This window comes from Ctenopharyngodon idella, chromosome 6, assembly GCF_019924925.1.
Source record: "Ctenopharyngodon idella isolate HZGC_01 chromosome 6, HZGC01, whole genome shotgun sequence".
NCBI classification, from domain to species: Eukaryota; Metazoa; Chordata; class Actinopteri; order Cypriniformes; family Xenocyprididae; genus Ctenopharyngodon; species Ctenopharyngodon idella.
Genome location: NC_067225.1, coordinates 11,940,709 through 11,961,941, shown reverse-complemented (window position 1 = coordinate 11,961,941; position 21,233 = coordinate 11,940,709). Strand labels below are relative to the sequence as shown.

Sequence of the window (21,233 nt, the reverse complement as noted above, 5' to 3'; positions counted from 1 at the left end):
ACAAACAAAATAAAAACAGAGTTTCTGTTCTTGTATCTGAATATCTTTATATTTATATATTTATTAAATAAATGTTTTGTCTTTACAAAAGAGACAAAAATAAGAGTACATAAATTACATGGTGAATAAATATTGCACAAAGATATTTAGATGTCATACAAAGATTTTAACCACCCATATTACTTAATTTGGGCTCAGCTTAAATGAGCTGTTAAAATGTATTCAATTAAAATGAATTAGAAATTAAACTGAAAAAGTTATGGAAAAATGACCAGTTTTTATTTTTTTACACACATCATTTTCAGATATAGGCACCTTACAAACCTTGTCACACTGGTCTGCTTTGTATTTTTGTCTCATAACAGTGAGCCGAACTCCCCCAGAATCCTTTCCATGTTACTCAATAGTAAGAAGAGGAATATCGTCCTTTAAAAATCTCACTGAAACTTTGAACTGTGAGTCAATCTGGTTTACTTCTAATGCTGATGACAGAGGACTTTCTATAATTCTACAATCAATTCTGAACTGCTGTCAGCCTCTGAAGTCACACATGCAATGCAAATAATCTCATAAGCACAAAGAACATACATTTTATACCATTAGAAGGAAAACTGGTTGCACCAAATTCAATTCTGTTGGCCCAAACCTAATAGTATGGGAGTATGGGATTTTCATAATGCAAATAATCTCAATTTGCCTACTTTTTAAGAACATTGAATTTGCTTTTTTGAATCTACACTCCTGCAAACTAAAGGTCAGCATTTTCAGTGTTTGTGTTTTGCCTTTGTGGCCCCTTTGATGCCCGTGATGTAAATCAGTATTCAAATATTTGAGTAGAAAAAGGCACTGAGATTTCCATAAGAACCCAAGGACCCTGATCTGTTAAAGTTTGAAAAACTAGTGAAATGGCTGGTTGGTTTGTCACCATTGTGAGTCTTTATAAACTGCGTGTTTGTACATGTCTAAAAGTTTTTAAGGGGTTGTGCTTAGCTTTCTTTAATAGGCTTTTTTGTTTGTTTTTACAGTGGTTATTAGAATATGAATTTTCCTATGTCGTTCAGGTTGGCAAAACACTGTGGCAAAGACAATAAACTACTTTCCTGAAATCTTTGGAAAGGGTTCAACAAAACAACAGAGTCTGTGAAGACTGTACAAGAACTCTTTCAGTGAGGAAGTGTTGTGCCACGGACCAAAGCAGAGTCATATGAAACAGTCATATTAAAGGGATCGTTCACCCAAAAATCAAAATTATTTCATCATTGTCATTTCAAACTTGTATGCGTGTCTTTCTTCTGTGCACCATAAAATATTAATATGTTTTTGTCTATACAGTACAATTAAAGAAAATGGGGTCCAGTGTTGTTTTTGACATTGTATGGGCAAAAACATTTTTCAAAATATTTTATTTATGCTCCACAGAAGAAAATGTGTCATATAAAAGTTTTTGAATGGTAAGATTCTTTTAAAAACATTAAAAAAATCTTACCGTTCAAAAACTTTTGACCAGTAGTGTAGGTTTGAAATGACACAAGGGTGAGAAAACGACGACAGAATTGTAATTTTTTTGTATCCCTTAACGCTCTTTAAGCTCATAAGACTTTCTAAGGTGTCTATGACATAAGATACAGCGGAAACTAGTCCACGACTCCCAAAGGATACTTGATAGATCCCACCAACCCATGAAGATCAACGAGGACAATTGCAGGATTCAGTAACTGATGCTTGTATTGTGCTTTAAAAGAGACTGTTTTATATAATATGGATTTTCCACAAATAAAGGTCAGACTCTTTAAGATTAAGATTAGAAATGATTGGCAGATCACATAATATGGTAGATGAGAGTGAGTGATGTTGTTGTTGTTGTTACGTGACCGAAGTTGTCTCATTCGTTGTTGTTGCCGTTGCTTTCAAGATCTTTACACTGGATGTTTCCTCCATTAAAATCAGTGCCTGGCATTTGAACTCCATGCTTGTCTACGCACCAGCAGATGCCTCGCTTGCGCCCCCTGGAGGGTTTACACTGTGACATAAACCGAAAATGGACAAAGCAAAGTAAGCAGAGTAATTTGACCATGCCCTCATCCAAGAGCCATGTGTTTATAGGAAAGAAAACTTTCCGACAACTAAGCTTGCCATCTATAAACATGCTGAAGTGCAAAACTAACCTGTTTGCGCTTGAAGAAGCCTTTCTTATCACAGTTGGGAAGGTACAGAGAAAGAGCCATGACTCTGGAGGTGTCCTTCATCCTCTGGATAATCCCATCCAGCTTTTTTCGACATGGACCCTGCGGTTAGCATACACATCATTAACAGAACAGTCTGGAAAAGGTGTCAGAAACACATTGCAGTTTTTTTTCACTGACAAGTTAATTAACAACTTACAATGTCAGACTGATGTTTGTCCATTCCGATGACCGTGTAGTCCATATGACCCCTTGTCCTGAGTTTAGCCTGCTGTCTCTTCCGATCCTTTTGCATGGCGTGGGCCTTCTTGCTGTTGATGTGGTCTCGTTGGAATAATGGAACCTTAGCCTGAGGAAGCAGATCCTCCATTACCTCTGGAACCAGAGCGTCTTCATGTGACTCTTGATCTAAGAAGAGGACAATAGTCAAATGCAATGGCATACTGAGATTGGCACTGTTCACATAACAAATACACCTTTCAGTGGTGTATAAAGACCTTATATAATGAACTGTTATGTTTTTATTACCTTAGAATGGGCCATTTCTATTTACATACACCACGGGTCCCCTTATATGTTAAGTCGCCATTTTGCGCCACCATGTTTCTACAGTAGCCCTAAACGGACAATCTGCTCTACAGAGCGCGTTTGCTTGACTGGCTACTCTCTTCTGTCTCAGACGATGACATCTTTGTCTTGTGTTGTTCCCCGTAGCTTCTCTATATTGCAATTTGCAACCTCACCACTAGATGTCACTAAAATTTACACACTGCACCTTTAAGACAAATCATTTCACTTGCCGGCCATCTTTGAAATGCCTCATGGGGATGCAAGTGCAGCTCCTATCTCTTTGAACGGGGAAACATCAAATTCTCCAAAGATGTTTGCCAAGCTTTCGATTAAATTTCATATTTGAAACCACCAATGAAATCTGACAACAACTGTCTCATAAATTTTGTTTCTAAATGTTCGAGTCATGACAAAAAACTGTTTTTTTTTTCTGGATCAAACTGCGCATGCGCAGTCCTAAGCGCGCATCTCTATAGGAAGTGTGCATCTGACTGTTTCTATAAGAACCGGAGCTTCGAGTGACTTGATGACTTTACCAATCGCCGATTGGCTCTTATTTAGAAGGCAGGACTTATTCTGCCATATTGCGCATTGCTTTTTCTCCTATTCAAAACAATGTGAGTGCACCGTCTGTCTATAAAATCTTTGATGTCAGTCACAAAACCATAAAGACCATCAATCTAAGGCCACACTGGATTGGTGTGCTCATCATCTGTCTACAACAAAGACCTCCTGCACTGGTCTTATTTGGGTCATTGACGAATTAGGTTATTAAAAGTGTAAAAAAACATAATGGATGTGATTTTTTTTTTGCAAGATGGACAAAATTTGTCACAAAAAAAAAAAATTGGTTTAACCAAAATTTTGGTTTTACCGAATGACACTTTTGGTTTTACCGAATGACGATATTTTCAAACAATGCTAACAGGCTGATATCTAGCTAGCTAGCAAAAGGACAATCAAACATTTTATATTTAGTACAAGTTTTTAAAATATTACAACATTTTCCATGTTTTATAGCGGTTGTACCGAATGACCTGATGTTTCGGGACATGCGTATGAGCAAGTGAAAACATGAATTTTTCAAATAGTTAAGAGAGAGTTAGTTACTTTGCTTCACGATCATGTGGTCCTTTGCAGGTGTCTGAATGATGTCACATCCTGTCACATGATACTGACCACATGACATGGTCCCTTTATATCAGTTACTCCGAATGACATCAATGATTCATTTTTCAGGACACTCTTTCTCATAACAAAGCAACAACTTCTACACATAATTTTAATACCATTTTGCACTATGTTGATATATGACGTTATAAAATCATGCCAGAATAAAAAATATATACATTTATTACATTTTAAGATATTTTAATCACAAATGAAATGGTTGTATTGGCCTTTGGACGGTTAAACCGAATGACCTTTTGACACTTCAAAATCTTTTAAATACATTTATATGTAGCAAAATATAATTAAAACCTTTTGGATTCAATAAAAGAGACTTAGTTGTACTACCTTACATATTTTGGATGTCATATCTTTGTTTTTTGTTAATATTAAGGCCTTTGGACAAAAAATGACCCGTCACGTCATTGACCCACATACATTGAGAATGTTGCAGCTCAGTTTGTTTGTGCAATTGGTCCATTGATTTTAACGGAGGCTTAGCAACACTAAGTTTTGACAGCAAGCTAGATCTCTTCAGAAGAGACAACAGATCAACAGATATTGTTTTTTTAGCAGCTGGCTTTCTCCAGGTGTCTCATATCATCTCATACAGTACCTCATTGATTTCACTGGCCATGCCTTCCACACAATACAATCATAAACATAATGTACCCAAGAAAAAGTTGTTCAAATTCCAAAAAGGGTAAACTTTCATTCAAATCAAGCAGGACAATAAGTCTTCAACAGTTTGAACTCAACCACCAGCTCTTTCTTTTAATTGAAAGATGCCAGATGCCAACTTCAATTCGTCTAGTCTAGACCCTCTTCCTCTCGCTCACACGTCACTGCATTGCCCAGCTGTACAGTGAGTAATCAGATTCAAGGGCTTGACCCCTTCCTCGCCCCCTGTGTCTTCTGTGGAGAAGCTAAGCAGCCAGGGTCACAACAGACGAGCAAATCTCCCAAGCCATTAGTGACGACATCACTGACAAATCAGAGAAAAAGCCTCAGCAAATCTTTGAAATCATTGAATAAATCAACATGGTGCTTCCGCTTTCTTAATCTGTTGTTTTATCATCTGCCAAGCATGAGTTAACTGGATGTTTTATTTGAGGGATATTACGTTTCATTTGATGTTACAAACGCACTTCCATGTCTCCTATAATCTGGGGTTATTGTTCTGGGAATGCATGCTAATCTGAGATCTGTGCGGCCCTGTGCTCATTCTTTCTCTCTGCTTTGTCTTTTAAGTTTCTTCTGTTTCATGTTACCTTTTACCTCTAAAATCTCATTTGTACAGTACAAAGGTGGCACGAAATGGGTGCATTTACCCAAACTCTTTAATATAGAGAGTTATCGTGGTCACAAATTAAGAAATCATTCCCAAAACTTATTAATACGTGAGCATGTTTTGTTAATTGTTACCCCATTTTACCTCAAACTGTGACCATTTTCTTTTTCAATTCATGCCCTCAAAACTTCTGTTGTCCTTTTACTGTGTGTAGTGATGAGACACATGAGTGCTTTTATGAGAAGAGACAATTTGCAAGATAAATGAGTTTTATTTAAAATTGGGAAGCCACTCCAAACGCTTGGTTTGAGTTTGGCAACCCAAAATAGAACTCAATCAAATTGTCTCTGCCTATATAACAGCGTCAGCAGCCATAGATGTGTCTCATCACGCATATAAGGGCCATAAATATTATTGTGGGATTCAATAGATAATAGACGGATCTTAGTAAACATTTAAAATTTGAATACTTAAATGCATTTTAAATGTGTTTTTTGGTTGTGGGACAGCAGTTTGCACCAATTCTGTAGGAATGCTGTCCCACAACCAAAAAACACATTTAAAATGCATTTAAGTATTCAAATTTTAAATGTTTACTAAGATCCTTCTATTATCTATTGAATCCCACAATAATATTTAAAATATCAGTAAACTTAATATATAAAATCATCATTTATTGGGTATTTTCAATTGGGAGGTGTCTGTCCTGAACCCTAATATCTAAATTTCAACTTGTGAAAATCATATTGAAATATTTTTTTGCAATTTTTTCCATTGTTGTTTTTAAAAATATATTTTTGATTTTTTTTTATAAAGTGAAGTTAAAAAAAATATATTTATTTTATATTTTCTTTGTAAATCATCAAACTTTATGTAAAAAAAAAAAAAATGTGTCCCGCATTTTCATGTCACTACCTGAAACAGTGTATGTTTGAGTCATTGTCTGAGACTGATTTTAACACACTTCTACATTTCTGATCAGGAAATATTCCTGTTTCTCCCTCTCTTAGACTCTCTTTCATTGTAGATAGGTCCATCATTTTGAGTTAAATGTGTTCAAAAGTCTGAAAATCTCTGTGGAACTTTAAGGAACGTCACTAACAAACACCATTTTCTGCAATTAAGCAAACTTTTTTGGGTGTTATTCCATAAAATTTAGTTTGTAAGTGTGTACAACTGTGCTGATTAGCATCTTTGAGTGGCTCAAAACTATCTAAAATTGTCACTACCGAAACAGTCACGACCGAAACATGTCATCATTGTTTTGGTAGTGACAAAAGGGAACACGTAATCATTTATTTGGGGGAAATAAACAAAATTTTAGTACAATTATGCAAATCATTAGTATTTTAGTATGTTTTAGAAGTGTTTTAGTGAGAGTTAAAATTGTGTAATGTGATGTGGTCACTACCAGCACATTACTGTCACTACCGAAAATGTGCAGTCACGACCGAAACATGGGACATTTTGTCAAAAATAAAGAATACTGAGTTATCAACTAAGATGTTATTATAGTGTTTGGCTCAGTGTATATTCAAACTAATGAATCCTTCACTTTGAAATCAGTATGATGAACTTTTTGCCTTTTATAAAGAAAGACTGGATTCAAAATAAATTATACTTGAAATATTGTTAAAATTGTAATTGTTATTGATTTACATGAGAACATTTTAAACAAGGTAGATGTAAACAAAATCTTAATAGGTCAATGTAACCCTTCTTATTAAATTATTTATTATTGTGTTTCGGTAGTGACAAATTTGGAGAGAGGAAAAATATTCCAACTGTACAATTATTAGAAATGTGTACCTTAGATATTATTAAATTTGCATACATACAAAAAGACATTTTTTCCAAAACATTCCAACTCTGACTTTGAACCAATTCTGTAGAATGGCCAAATAAAACAAATTCTTATCTTGTGGCCACAATATATATATATATATATATATATATATATATATATTAATGCCTGACACAATATAAATTTGTGAGTAAAAATAATTAAATAAATAAAAATATGAAATTATTACTTTGATACTAGGTGGGTCAGAGTACTGTTTTGCACCATTACACCTTTACACAGAATTCGCCGCCTTAGAGCAGCCTTAACTCAGGTGTGTAAACCTTGGCAATTCTATTTAATTCTATTTAATTCTATTCTGAATACTACCTCATTCTTCCAAGTCATTCTCTGTCTGAACCATTCTCAATCCCAGGCTAAATTTTGAACGACTTGTAAGATGATGATTCAGAATGAAATAGCTGCAGCAGCTGTTTTCAGTAAATGTGATGAGATCGCATAATCACAGTTTTAAGGGTGCTGACAGCTGAGTTAATCGCAGATTTTTGCAAAGAAAGGCAGGGGAGGCTAAAGCCTGTGAAAAGCAGTGAGATAAAGAGGATGATAGAGAGATCTGCGGGTGTGTGGGTGGGGGTTGCTAGGAAAGAATTTGATTTGAATACCAATTATACATTCAATAAGTGCATAAACGCATAATAAATCCTACAATATCTTGCTATAGATGTCCTGACCTAGATAATTCAGCATAGATAGATAGACAGATAGATGCTACTTTCTCTTGTATCCATTCGTTTATTGCATATAAAACAGATCTATTGCATGTCAACAAAACTTACCCTTCGGCATATGAAGTGGTTTGTATAGACCTAGCTTCTCGTTCATGCAAACTCCTTTGCCGTAAAGCAGAGCGTGTAGCGGCTTTTCCTCTCCGCTCCGAGGCAGGCAGCGCAGTCCCTGTCCACATGTCCCCGTGTAGACTCCACACGCCTGGCCCTCGGTCAGTGCGCAGGTCAAGCAGCATCCGCAGCCGGGCTCCTTCACCACCTGACACCCCATCCGCACCGGTGGACACATGGACAGCGCCTTCTGATCGCATGGCTCACAGGGAACGTACGATGCAGAAATGCCGGGTAGACCCCATACAAATGTCATCAGAGTACACAAACTTAGCAGCATGGTCCTACTGTAGAAAACCTATTCCACAAGCCTTGAATTAGTCGAATTCGTTTGAGATGTCCGAGAATGAAAGTAGCGTCCGGTTAAAGGGAAGTGTATCGGTGTTTAAAAATAGCAATTATCAATCCTCTCACCTCTTGGTAGAATCCAATGGTTAACATAAGACATGAAATCTAGTTAAAAGCCAATGTCCTGAGATGAAATGGAATCAATGGAATTCGGGGGAAGAGCACAGACCTCAAAAATAGGTGTGATCAACACATTCACCCCTATATTCAAAAAGGAAATCAATATGTGCCGGTTCCTGCAGCTTAATCAAGCGAACTGTGTTCACCCCGGAGAGCTGCTGTCAGTATGAAGCTCTGCTCACGTTAACCGCGGTGGAGGGAGGCGCACTGCACTTCATTTAAAGGTACTGGTGCTTCTTGGGCGGATCCCGGAGTGATGCTGTGCTATTCGACGCAGGTTCGGATTAAGCGAAACACGGTTGCAACAAAACAATGTGAGAGATAATTGAAGACTACAAAAGTAAGGATGACATAAAAAGATGACATAAAAGTAGGACGTAAAATTAGGAATTACTCTAAATGTATTATTTTTTGTCTTTAAATAAGTTTAAAGTTACCATAAAATCAAAATAGACAATTCTTGTTGTTTTTTTATTATAATTGATTTATACTGCATATCATTATTTATTTATTTTTTAATCATGTACCCTCGAAATCTTTAATCTGAGTGATGCAGGGATGTCATATTTAGCACTTTTATTTAGCATATTTAGCATTTTAGCACTTCCAGTTTCATCGTCCTTAAAGGGGATATCTAATGCTATTTCATGCAATCTGACTTATTTACAATGTTAGAGTTGGATTTTCATGCTAAACATGGCAAAAGTTTCAAAAAAACGAGTTGAAGGTATGACAGAGTATTTCTGTGCAAAATACACTCCTTCGTATAAGTTTAGGAAAGTTTTTTTTTTTTTTTTTGGAGTATTGCCCTGTATGACGTCATCAAGGGTGGAATTCCTTGTATGGGCACTTCTTCCGGAAGAGCGTGCGAGAGAGCAAGAGCACGCCCATCAACGTGCTTCGTTCCGGTTATGGAAGTCGTCTGCAGGACTTGCTCGAGAAAGATTTGTCACTTTGTTTTTAGACCAGAAAATCAACAATGTCACTAAAGAAGTGTGTTTTTGGTTGTGAGGGCTTGCTTCCCAAAGAAACCAGCCTTAAGGGAACAGCTTAGAGCTGAGAGATTTGTGCTCACGCATTACATTGATGTGCTCTCGACATTTGTCATTGAAATAACCATTATAACTGCCTCAAATCAACTATCAAAATAAGGATAAAGTAGTGTCTGAAAGTTGCAATCAATTTTTATTGGTTAAAATGAATGGAGAATACCTCGTGTTTTTCTGTGGCTGCTCGAGCCCTCAGGATTGGCGCTTATGGTTTTATAAACAAGGCCCAGTTCGACGCTGGATTTACCTGTACAGAGGTCATGAGTCGGAAAGGTAAAAAAGTCGGAACCGCAAGCGGTAAGTAAAACTGCATCAAATGTCTGTTTTGTTGGCAATTGGCGCGTAAGTGCATATAATGTAAACAACACGAATGTATAGTGATCTAAAAGTTATCCAGGGATAATGTGATGGTGTATTGTGTGTGTTTAAATACATTTATTTAGCTGACCGTCAATAGCTTGTAGACGATCGCAAAAGCTGCGCTTGCTCGTGACTCTTTAGTTTCGCCCACGGCATAGCTCCAGGTGCTCGGCTGTTTTCGGAAAGGATCGGTACAGCGTATCTGTCTTTTATAAATTTGATAAAACTAAACACTCTTCTGAGATATGAAGGATGCAATACTACTCTATAGTTACTCAAGATTAACATGAGATTGGCAGAAACTATGTGTGTTATGTACCTTTTAAATCAGTGGGTTTTTTTAATGGGTTTTTGCTTGAAATAAGGTCTGTGTTGAACACAAGCTCAAGATATTTTCACATTTTATTCTACAACATAAAATACATCAGTAATACTAATACCCTCTTGTGATTTATTTAAAGCTTTTACTTGTCTTGTAAAAAAAACAGTTGCTAACAAGTGGCTAAATGGGACTAGAGGTTGTCAGGGGACGTTAAACGTCATCAGCCGAACTCATCTACTCACTATTCTGCTTTCACAGCCTTGGTGTGTTTCTAATCACGCTCTTTCAAACTATTCTAACTCGAACTTTCAGGGAAAATGTATTTAAACGAAGAATAAACGATTTGTCAGAAGCTTATGATGGTGACGTTGAAGTCATCAGACCGTGTTGTAGTTTGATTTTGTGGCTGTGAGTGTGTGCAAACAGAGTGGGCATAGTACTTAAGTGACTCCACGGATCATACTGGAGTCAAAAGTGCATGTCAACATCCAAGGGCACATCCTATGTGACTTGTGCAAGGGATGCACTTTGGCTCTGCTCAGTATCCACAGGCGCTTAACCCCCAAGCTTCTTACTTCAAATGAGGAAGTCCAGGTTTAGACAGCTCCATCCTGGCACCAGACAGGTCTTAGCCTGAAACCCCAGAAGCAAGGCTGTAAGGGGAATACACAACATATCCTCAGTCATGTTATACTAATCCTGAGAGGCTCATAGGGAGCAGTCTACCAAAGGGAGCATGCTAGCAGTCAGTACCTCCAAACTCCAAATGCATCGTGATCCACCTATATTCCTTTTTCCCAAGCTTATACCCTGCCAAGGGAAAGGGCACTCTCTAGAGACCTGCATAGCTAGCGAACTCCATCTCCATCGCACTTACCCGAGGGGAGCATATGTCCCTACTTCAAACCCCAACACTAGTTGGGGAGGGAGGTAAATGGGATAACAGGATGTTGTGCGGACTGTCCATTATAACTCCATATCAACCCTAAGGGGGTACTTGTCTAAATGGGAAGCTTATAGCCCTACTTACAATTCCGAAATCGGAGCGGGTAGAAAAAGAATAGCATGGGACGCATAGTAACTATTGCGACTCATACTACAAAGCAACCCATCAAAAGGGGGAAGCGTACATCCCTACTTGAAATCCAAGAATGGTTGGGGAGGGAGATTAATGGGATGGAGGGACGTTCTGCAGACTGCCCAACACAGTTCTATTCACACTGTATCATCGCTAAGGAAGAATATGACAGAATGCTTATTCTATATTCTATAATAATCATTCTGCCTATGACAAACCTCATCACCAAATAGCACCCATCCAAAGGGGATCGAAGTTCCAGACTTTAGGACCCCAACTATAGTTGGGGAGGGAGGTAAATGGAATAGAGGGGTGCAATACGGACTTCACACCATAATTCCATCTACCTATTATCGACCCTAAGGGGGTACTTGTTTAAGGGGAAGCAGTTAGCACTTACTTAAAACTCCAATCCAATAATTGGAGAGGGCGGAAAAAGAAGATTGTGGAACACATGGTGTTCTGCCTAGCGCAATTACCCAGCAACCCGTCCAAAGGGTAGTGCACGGCCCTACTTTAAAACCCAACAATAGTTGGGCAGGGAGGTAAATAAAAAAGAGTGATAATTAATTTACCTTGCCTCAACCCTGATAAAATAATATGTAGAGTGAAGCTCTTAGCCCTATTTGAAACTCCAATTAAAAATTGGAGAGGACGGTAAAAGAGGAGCATGGGACACAGCATTCTGCCAATAGTGACTCACATTACCAAGCAACCCTGGCCATAGCTCTACAATGGGAAAGAGCCTTCAGAGAATCAAGAATAGCTGATGTAGGCAGCAACAGAGGGATGACAACAATGATCCATCTCTGTTCCGCCAGTCCACTCTCCAGCCAGGTGAAGTGGGCAGGATGTCCTTAGACATACAAACTTCCTCCAACACCGTCCCAAATTTAAGAATGCATCAGCGTGCATAACATTATAAAGCACTTCTAAGCATAATAGTAAAACAGTTGACAAAAAGAGCAGCTTTCTTTAGCTTAACACCTCCAGCTACGGTGGAGGACGGGCCGATAAAAGTGAAGGAGTCCATCATCTTACTGCAGCCAACACCTTTGGCAGCCCTCACATTATCCATTCCCTGGACCCTATTCCCAGAGGAGCATGGTGAACAACAGCAGTGCTCTGGACCAGATAAGATAACATTAGTCCATACTCTGTGCCTAAGTCCGTGCAAAGCATGATTAAGCATGGTTCTCCTAGAGAAGCAAGCAAACATAATCTGTGTCCGCTCTACTCTCCAAGCCTATAAAACTGGAGAGAGTGACAGAACTGTATAGGAGTTTTACTCCTTTAACCCTTTATATCTCCTGAAAGCTGCTGACTGAGACCTCGGCTCTGTATTTTCTCCACGGACTCCTCACCAGCAGACCGAAGAGGCCAGAGTGTTTTTTTCTTTCTCCTTACCACAGATGCCTTTCTGTGGCAACTATAGCAACTATTGAATGGCCAATGCATTGGCTGTGTGCTTTGTGGCATGAATGGCTATGGATCTCTGGCTTACTGCCTCAAGAGATACTACCGCTCAATAGGTAGGCCTAGTATTCCCGCAACATCTGTGCCCCAACACCCTCCTCATGCCTTGTCATGAGCTGCAAGGTGGTAAAGCAGCAGACTCATCTGCCTCCACTCTACCCACCTGCAACCCCACGATCAAAGCAGGCACGAGGTCTGAACCACGAGGTGCCAACACTTGACTTTCATCCCTTTTCTTGTTTTTTTTTTTTCAGCTCCCTTGAGAGCCAAATGTACTCTACTCCCATTGGCAAGGCGGAAGCCTTCCAAGAGGATGCAGCACCAAGGGAGAGATAACTTGCAAGCAACTCTTAAACTGGGGCATCCTCGCATATCGCTGCTCACACAGCCCCTCCACATGTGAATAGTTTGACTACATGGGAGATACTATACGAGATGCATACAGATTCCTCCATGATCCTGACACGTCAATGTGGAGATCTAGGAGGAATTAAAGGCTCACAGACTTATACACAAGGCAGCAGAGGAGGCGGATTCTAATTCCTCTGAACTAGACATGCCACATTATTATGCTCTTAGTCAGGTCAGAGGTGGCTGCACAGCGGCTTCCTGAACCAACATAAGAGCAATAGTGTTTGAAAAAATATCCATTTTGAATCAGAAGAATTTGCAAAGCAAGCTTCCAAATCCCAAAAAATGGGACTTGAGAGCAATAAAGCTATCAGGAGAAGACCAACAAGGATAAAACTCCCATCAGACTCCTCCCCATGCTCTGCCTACAATCGTTGCGATCAATCCCACTCTGTGCAAAAAGATTCTATCGCTTGATAGAGAATTAAGCAAGAACAAAAGCTCTTACCATGAATGCATATCAATAAGCGCATGCGACTCCCTCGAGAGTCGAACACACTCCAACAGATTCTCTTCTTACACACGCATACAAACAAAGCGGCTCCTGAAGACAAAAAAGCTGATGACGTGTAACTCAGGCACTCTTTTACAGTACAGTAGGAGATATAATGGTACAGAGTAGATTTTAGATAACAAGCCAATCAATCTAGCCTATTTTACACTATACGTTTAAGCATCATGTGTTTTTAGAAATCTTAGTGTATTGCTGTGTTTTGGGGTTTTAATTTGGACTGTCTGCAAAGCAAATGCAAAATTAAGAAAGAAACAAAGATATGCATATCATCGATCTAACTGAGTTTTTGGGTGATGAATTCTCACATTGTGCAAATAACGCTCCATTCAAATTCACCAAATGCTTAGCATTGCAGTAAAGATAAGGGTTTGAGCAATCAATAATCATGCTATTTGCAGAGTATAAAAGTCACAGACTTTTATTGGAAAGTGCAGAGCTAATGACCTTTGTAGTTCTTAACTGTTGATGCTGTTGACCTTTGCTCCTAATATTCTCAAATCTCTCATCTCATACATATGATGCAAGTATCTGGACAGCAGTGCATCACTGCTGAGGTCACTGCGCAACCCCATAAACATTCTGATGTTTCAACAAGGAACCATATAAACTTCAGTTCATGCCACGTGTATTTCAAGAGGTCACGTTTGCCTTTAGCTAGACGCTTTAAAACAAAGAGATCCATTCAGGAGCAAACCTGCATGGCCTGACTAACAGGGTTATTCTGCTGCACTTATGGCTATAACAAAAGAAATAGGGCAACATTGGTTCACAGAGAAACTTTATTTCTCTTACTTTGTATTCCTGTGAGTGAATGTTTGTACCTGGATAAATTCTGAGGTTTATTGAGATTTAGAGGTCTGTGCTAGAAATTTGACTGAATGACTAACACAACAGCTAAAACACAAATTATAATTTCTTCAATGAACTAATGTATAAATAGGTGATTTAGATGAATGATTTGTTATTCACCCAGGAAACAGGTCAGTGTGTGCTCATTAGCCATGTCAATGCTATCAGCATTCCTGTAGGTCAGCGAGAGCGTGACTAGCAGTGCCAAGGTAATGGGTTTAATTTCTAGGGAATGCATACTGCTAAAATGTATAGCTTGACTAAAAGTGTCTGCCAAATGCATCAAATGTTAATATCATAGGGAACCCATGGGATGCTTAATATGGAACAATTTAGCAGGATCTGTCTATCTCAGCTCAAGTACTCAATGGTTTCCTGGCACCAATGGATACTAGCCCAATCTTTATGCCATTGCTTGATCTTTCCTATTCTTTTTCATGGCCAGTATAAATACTGTATGCATATACACAAGTCTGGGCCCTGCCCAATGCTTCAATACTAATACTGGATCGCATACAGTAGGTCAGGCTTCCTCAAACCCAGCCCTGGAGGGTCACTGCCTTGCAGAGTTTAGCTGCAACCCTAATCAAAGACGCCTGAGCAAGCTAATCAAGGTCTTGAGTAACTAGAAAATTACAAGTAGGTGAGTTTGATCAGGGTTTGAGCTAAACTCTGCAGGACAGCGGCACTCCACGGCCGGATTTAAGGGAACTCTTGCCTGGGGTTTTGACGATAGTAATGTTGGGATGTTAAGTGGTCAATCATTATACCCTGAGTTTGAGATCAAACTTTGAGAGGGGATCTGAGGTATATAGTTATATGGAATAATATGTAGAATAAAATGCTAAATACATTTTATTTATCCCTCAGCCATTTCCATACCAGAAAGCACCAATTGCTGTTGCCAGGATACTGCAGAGGCTTGAGCTTGCACAGTCACCAGAACCAGTGCCAACCCAGAGCTGTTCTGCATACTGTGAGAAAATGCCAGACTAATCTAATCATAGTGGATTTGGTGGAGTGCTGAAGATTGTGTTTGCATGATTGTGTGCATGACTGAAAACTTCAGTATAGAGATTAATTTGTCTGCATGGGACTTTGAGAATCTAACCCTGTGTCAACAAGGAAGTCTTAGCTTGGTGTTGTTAGATAAATATCATCAGATATGAAAGACAGCAGCAAAAAGGCAGACAGCATGACTATGATCAAGTGATAAATCGGAATGCACTTGGACTCAAAGGACCTTTTGTATGCTTATTAAAAATGTAAATTAATGTAAAGAGTAAATTCATATTTTATTTTATTTTGAAGGATATGGCTTTGCTCAATTATAAAGTGCCTGACTGCTTTATATCCTCTGTGAATGTTGTACTCAGGACTCATTGCAACATTTCATTTTTCAGATGAACAGTTTAGCATTTTATACATATTATGGTTGAGTAGCCTAACTGAGGATGAAGGTGAGTGACAAAGAGAAAGTATGGGTCAAGTGAAAGGGTCAAGCTGTTTCTTTGCCAGAGAATTCCCGTGTTTGGCTGCAGGATTGCAAACGTTGATTGATTGGGGTGCAGAAATATTTCTGAACCTGACACTTTGCAGTGTTGGAATGAAATAAGCATTACTTGTTTTAACTAGTTACTTGTTGATTTAAAAAAAAAAAAAAAAAAAAAATCTTACTGACCCCAAACTTTTGAATGGTAGTGTATGTACATTTTGCATATTTTCAATTTCATTTACTACTTTCCATCTTGCACTTTGTGCTTAAAACACCAAATTATTACACCTTAGTTATTAAGTTGGCTTGAAAAAGCCAACTTACTGATCTACTACTTACGCTTATATTCTTATTATTATTATTAAACTAAAATCTATCTAACATTAACACTATACCGCATAGCAACACCCTAGCAACCACCCCAATTGCCCTAGCAACCACATATGATCACTCTAGAAGCCACCACGAGTACCGTAGCAACCGCATAGCAACCACCCTAACAACCACCCGAGTACCCTAGCAACCACATAGCAAGACCTTCGCAACCACCCTGAGTACCCTAACAACCACATAGCAACACCTTAGCAACTACCTTGAGTATCCTAGCAACCACATAGCAACACCCTAGTAACCACACCAAGTACCCTAGCAACCAGTGAGTACCTTAGCAACTACATAGCAACACCCTAGCAACCACCCTGAGTACCCTAGCAACCACAAAGCAACACCCTAGATACCAGCTGAGTACCTTAGCAACAATATAGCAACTACCCTAACAACCAACTGAGTACCCTAGCAACCGCAAAGCAACACCCTACCAACCTCCCCGAGTACCCTAACAACTGCAAAGCAACACCTTAGCAACCACCCTGAGTACCCTAGCAACCACCCAGAGTACCATAACTGTATAGCAACACCCTAGAAGCCACCACGAGTACCCTAGCAACCGCATAGCAACCACCCTAACAACCACCCGAGTACCCTAGCAACCACATAGCAACACCCTAGCAACCACCCCGAGTACCCAAGCAACCGTATAGCAACACCTTAGCAACTACCTTGAGTATCCTAGCAACCACATAGCAACACCCTAGTAATCACACTAAGTACCCTAGCAACTGCCAAGCAACACTCTAGAAACCAGACGAGTACCTTAGCAACCACATAGCAACTACCCTAACAACCACCTTAGTACCCTAGAAACCGCATAGCAACACCCTAGCAACCTCCCCCAGTACCCTAGCGACTACAAAGCAATACCTTAGCAACCACCCTGAGTACCCTAGCAACCACACAGAGTACCCTAACTGCATAGCAACACCCTACCACCCACCCAGATTACCCTAGCAACCACATAACAACACCCTAGCAACCACCCTGATTACCTTAGCAACCTATCTGGCTTTTAAAACTACTAAAGTAAAACTCTTTCAAATTGAAAACCTTCAGACTTCAAGCTTTTAAAACTACTTCAAACTTTCTGGCTAGGCTTTATCAAGACAACTTAAAGTTTTTAACATTTTTATCTAGTTGTGTATATTGTTACGTTTCCTCATCGTTCAAAACAATTTAGTTAATCCTAATTTAATGTTTTTCCTTTCATACCACTATAGATCACTTTTAGTTGCAACATTCCTATTGACACATGTAGGCTATAATGTTCTTTTGAAATATGTTTTTAAGACACACACACACACACACACACACACACACAGACACACAGAGAGAGAGAGAGAGAGAGAGAGATAAATACACACACATGCTATAAACAGGATGTGTAAATTCACTTTTAAATTGGAATATGAAAACCCAAAAGGTTTTTACAGAGAAAATTGATATGTCTGTCCAGTGGGATATTCCTTTCTCTCTCTCTCTCTGTTGCAGTTCCTTTGGGAAATATAACAATGATGTCTGGGTCACCCGAACAGCATTGCTTAAGCCGTATAAAAGTTGAAGCGTTGTCATTGTTTAATGAAACTGAAGCCACAGCACTGAAAAGGTAAATAACTAAAGCATGAAGTGAGTCACAACAGTCTTTTAACAATCCCGCAGTTTATATGGAGAGATAAAAACCAAATCCCAAAATGATATATGACACTTTGCCTTTATTTTGTCGGACAGTTGAGAGTATACAGAACAGTAGGTAAGAGAGTGTAATTGGGACATGACCCAGGTTAAATTCCAGTCTCTTTGAGCCAACAGCTCAGTATGTATATATAGTATATACTGTGCTACTCTCTAAACCCGATCTCAAACCATCTGTACAGTATTCCTGATCTCATTCTCTCCCACTTTTTCTCCATTCCCTTTATTCTAAGTCTCTCTTTATCTCTCACTTATGACACAACATTTCTTCTCTGTGCTGACCAAGCAACACTGACTGCACTGAACTGCATTGCTGTGTCTTACCGTTTCACTTTTCAGTGTTTATACAGATGCACAATCTGTGATAAACTTTCAACTAAACAGTTTCTTTTGTGTCATTTACACACCCTTGCAGTCAAACTTACAAATCATTGTCATACACATTAATTTGAAAACATGATTTTTGACTGAATTGTTTGTGTTTGTTTCATTTCATTGAGCACATAAATGTCCTAGACATGTTGATAAATTCATACACACCACGATTCTTTGGTTACTGTGGTATAAGTGACATTTCCAGACTGATCATATGACATACACAGTGATCACAATACACTTTGACTTTCCCATGCTCCTCACTTACAAATACAGTTTAATGAGGGTTTTTTTTAGCTCTCTCGCTCTCATTGTTGAGCATGTGTAAAGAAAGGCAGTTTTCAGTCAGTCGAACATCTCCAGACATGAGCTGTTTTTCTAAAGGCAGTTTTTCTAATAGGCTCCTTACTGATACTATAACTTTTGATTGCCACATGTAACTTATTTGAATAATGCATACATCTTTGTGACAGTTATGTATAAACAAAATGAGTATGGGCACTTCTGGGTTCCAGCAAACCCTCTAAGTGCACATATACCCTGGATACCCATGTAAAAATAAAGTATACTTGAATTCACTAAAAAAATAGTTAAATACAAGCAAGTACATTTGTAGCACATTCTTATTTTGGTACTAAATAAAATCGTAAAAGTTATACATTATAAATACACTAATTAAATGTATATGTCTACTTCAGTAGTACTTCAGTGCACTTGAAAAAGTATACTAAATACCACTAATACTTCAATTGATTTTTAGTGCAATGAAATAAAATATACTACTGCAAAAATATACAGAAGAGTTTTATTAGTGTATTTCTTAATAGTGTGCTTTTAAAAAGTAGTTCAATCTTAGTAGACTTTTATATAGTTGATTTTATTAAAAATATATTACCAATGTACTAGTTATAAGTACATTTTCATAACTGTGGTACTTAAGTACACTTAATATAAATGCACTAATTAGCACTAACACTTAAATTGATTTTAAGTGTAGTCAGATAAAGTAAAGCTAATATACAGAAGTGCATTACTAAAAAGTGTGCTGTATGAACGCTTTACATACAATTTTAGTGGATTTTTATACTGTCGCTAAGTTCTATTTTAATGGATTTTCATTAAAAATACATGTATTAATTACAGGTAAAACACATATAATTAACTACATCATATAAAGGGAATATTAACAATTACAATACATTTGAAATTAATTATTTAATGTATAAAAATATGTGGGCAATACATTTTGTATACATTTATTATATATTATTCCTATATTTTGAATAAATCATAATTCTATTTTCTGATTTAAAAGTGTATGAAAGATGTGTACTACAAGTGGTAATACATTTGTTTTAATACAGAGATAGTATGTTATAAGCACATTTTAATTCATATTCATGGTGTCTCAAAATAGCAGATGTTCTTAAGATTATCTTAAGAAGTACTAAAGAAGAATTTTTAGTACAAAATTAGTGCGTAAAAATAGAGAACTGTAAGTACAGTGTAAGTAAAGTGAATTTTAGTGCACTTTTTTTTTTTTTTTTACCTGGATGTATAGTTCAGTGCTGTTAAGATAATAAAACGTGATGTTTACGGTGGTTGAACTCCTGACTCCAGAGCATGTTCCTTTATTAGGAGTATGTGAATCTGGAGCTTAGTGATTAACTCAAAAGAATTAAATAAAAACACTGAAGCACTTTCACACACTGAATGAAGGTGTGTGAATTGCAAATAAAATGTTTAAAACAAGTACACAGACTTAAATAACCTTGAAATACCTGCATTAATTTGTACTTGGCCTTGTATTGTAACCCATGATAGACAAAAAAAAAAAGAAAAGAAAAAGACAGATAAGGAGATAAGGGGGAAAAAAAACACTCAAATAAGCAGTAATATCAGTTATTTCCGCTGATATAGCAGATTCTTACCAGATTTGCCATGAGAGGAACATCGCTCAGCTCAAACTGAGGGAAGGAGTTTCGTATGGAAGCCAATCATAGCTCTGTGAACTACGTGGTGATGTTTAACAGACCATTTCCTCCGGACTGCTTGCTCAGCTGGAGGAGTCCCCAGGGTCAAGAGATGCTAACTAATAACACTTATTAGCAATGTGTGCTGATTAGGAAAGGTGATAAAGTTGAAGCTCCAGTGAAAGCAGTAATTAATTATGTACGTAAAGTTCATTAGCCACTCATTCATCATTTCATTGCTCGGGATAAACCATGATGTAAGTTATAAAATATAGTATAACATATAGCACTCTTTACAGTGCACATTTCAAACAAGCTTTACAGAAAAATATAATTTATAGAACACATACGTTAAATGATCTGGGGGCAGTAAGATTTTTTTATACCTTCAAAGAAGATTTGGTAACACTTAACATCTAGCTTCCATTTGTTAAGATTAGTTAACATGAACTAACAACGAGAAATTATACAGAATTTATTCATCTTAGTTAATTTCAACATTTAAGCTACTAACACATTATTAAAATTAAAAGTTATATCTGTTAATATTATTTAATTGACCTAAGCTGAGCAGTGAACAATAAACAGTTGTATTTTCATTACCTAATGTTGATAAATGAATTGCTCATTAATTATAGTTAATGCATTAACATTAAGTAAAGGGACTGTTACCAAATATCCTTATGTTCACCAAAGCTGCAGTTAATTGATCAAGTCGAGTAAAAACAGTAATATTGTCAACTACAATATTTTTTTTTAGTATTCTTTGAAGAAAAGAAAGAAAAACATCTTAAATACAAATATTTTTTTTAAACATTGTAAATGCCTTTACTGGCGTTGTTGACCAATAATGTCCCCTTGCAG

At 37.7% G+C, this 21,233-nt stretch overlaps 1 protein-coding gene across 1 annotated transcript; it reads right to left on the bottom strand.

Annotated features, from left to right (window-relative positions):
- Positions 1-41: 41 nt before the first annotated feature.
- Positions 42-8,597, bottom strand: igfbp5a (insulin-like growth factor binding protein 5a). Its single transcript, XM_051896137.1, has 4 exons — positions 7,855-8,597; positions 2,383-2,591; positions 2,166-2,285; positions 42-2,020 (listed from the first exon to the last, which is right to left on the bottom strand). Exons 1-4 carry the CDS (start codon positions 8,192-8,194, stop codon positions 1,883-1,885), a joined length of 807 nt encoding a protein of 268 aa, XP_051752097.1. The 5' UTR covers positions 8,195-8,597; the 3' UTR covers positions 42-1,882.
- Positions 8,598-21,233: the final 12,636 nt, after the last annotated feature.

Coding starts and splice junctions, on each gene's coding strand:
- igfbp5a (XM_051896137.1), bottom strand. CDS start 8,194: ATGCTGCTAAGTTTGTGTACTCTGATGACATTTGTATGGGGTCTACCC. Junction 2,592..7,854: donor ACCACTTCATATGCCGAAGG/GTAAGTTTTGTT, acceptor TCCTCTTCTTAG/ATCAAGAGTCACATGAAGAC. Junction 2,286..2,382: donor ACAAACATCAGTCTGACATT/GTAAGTTGTTAA, acceptor TGCTAACCGCAG/GGTCCATGTCGAAAAAAGCT.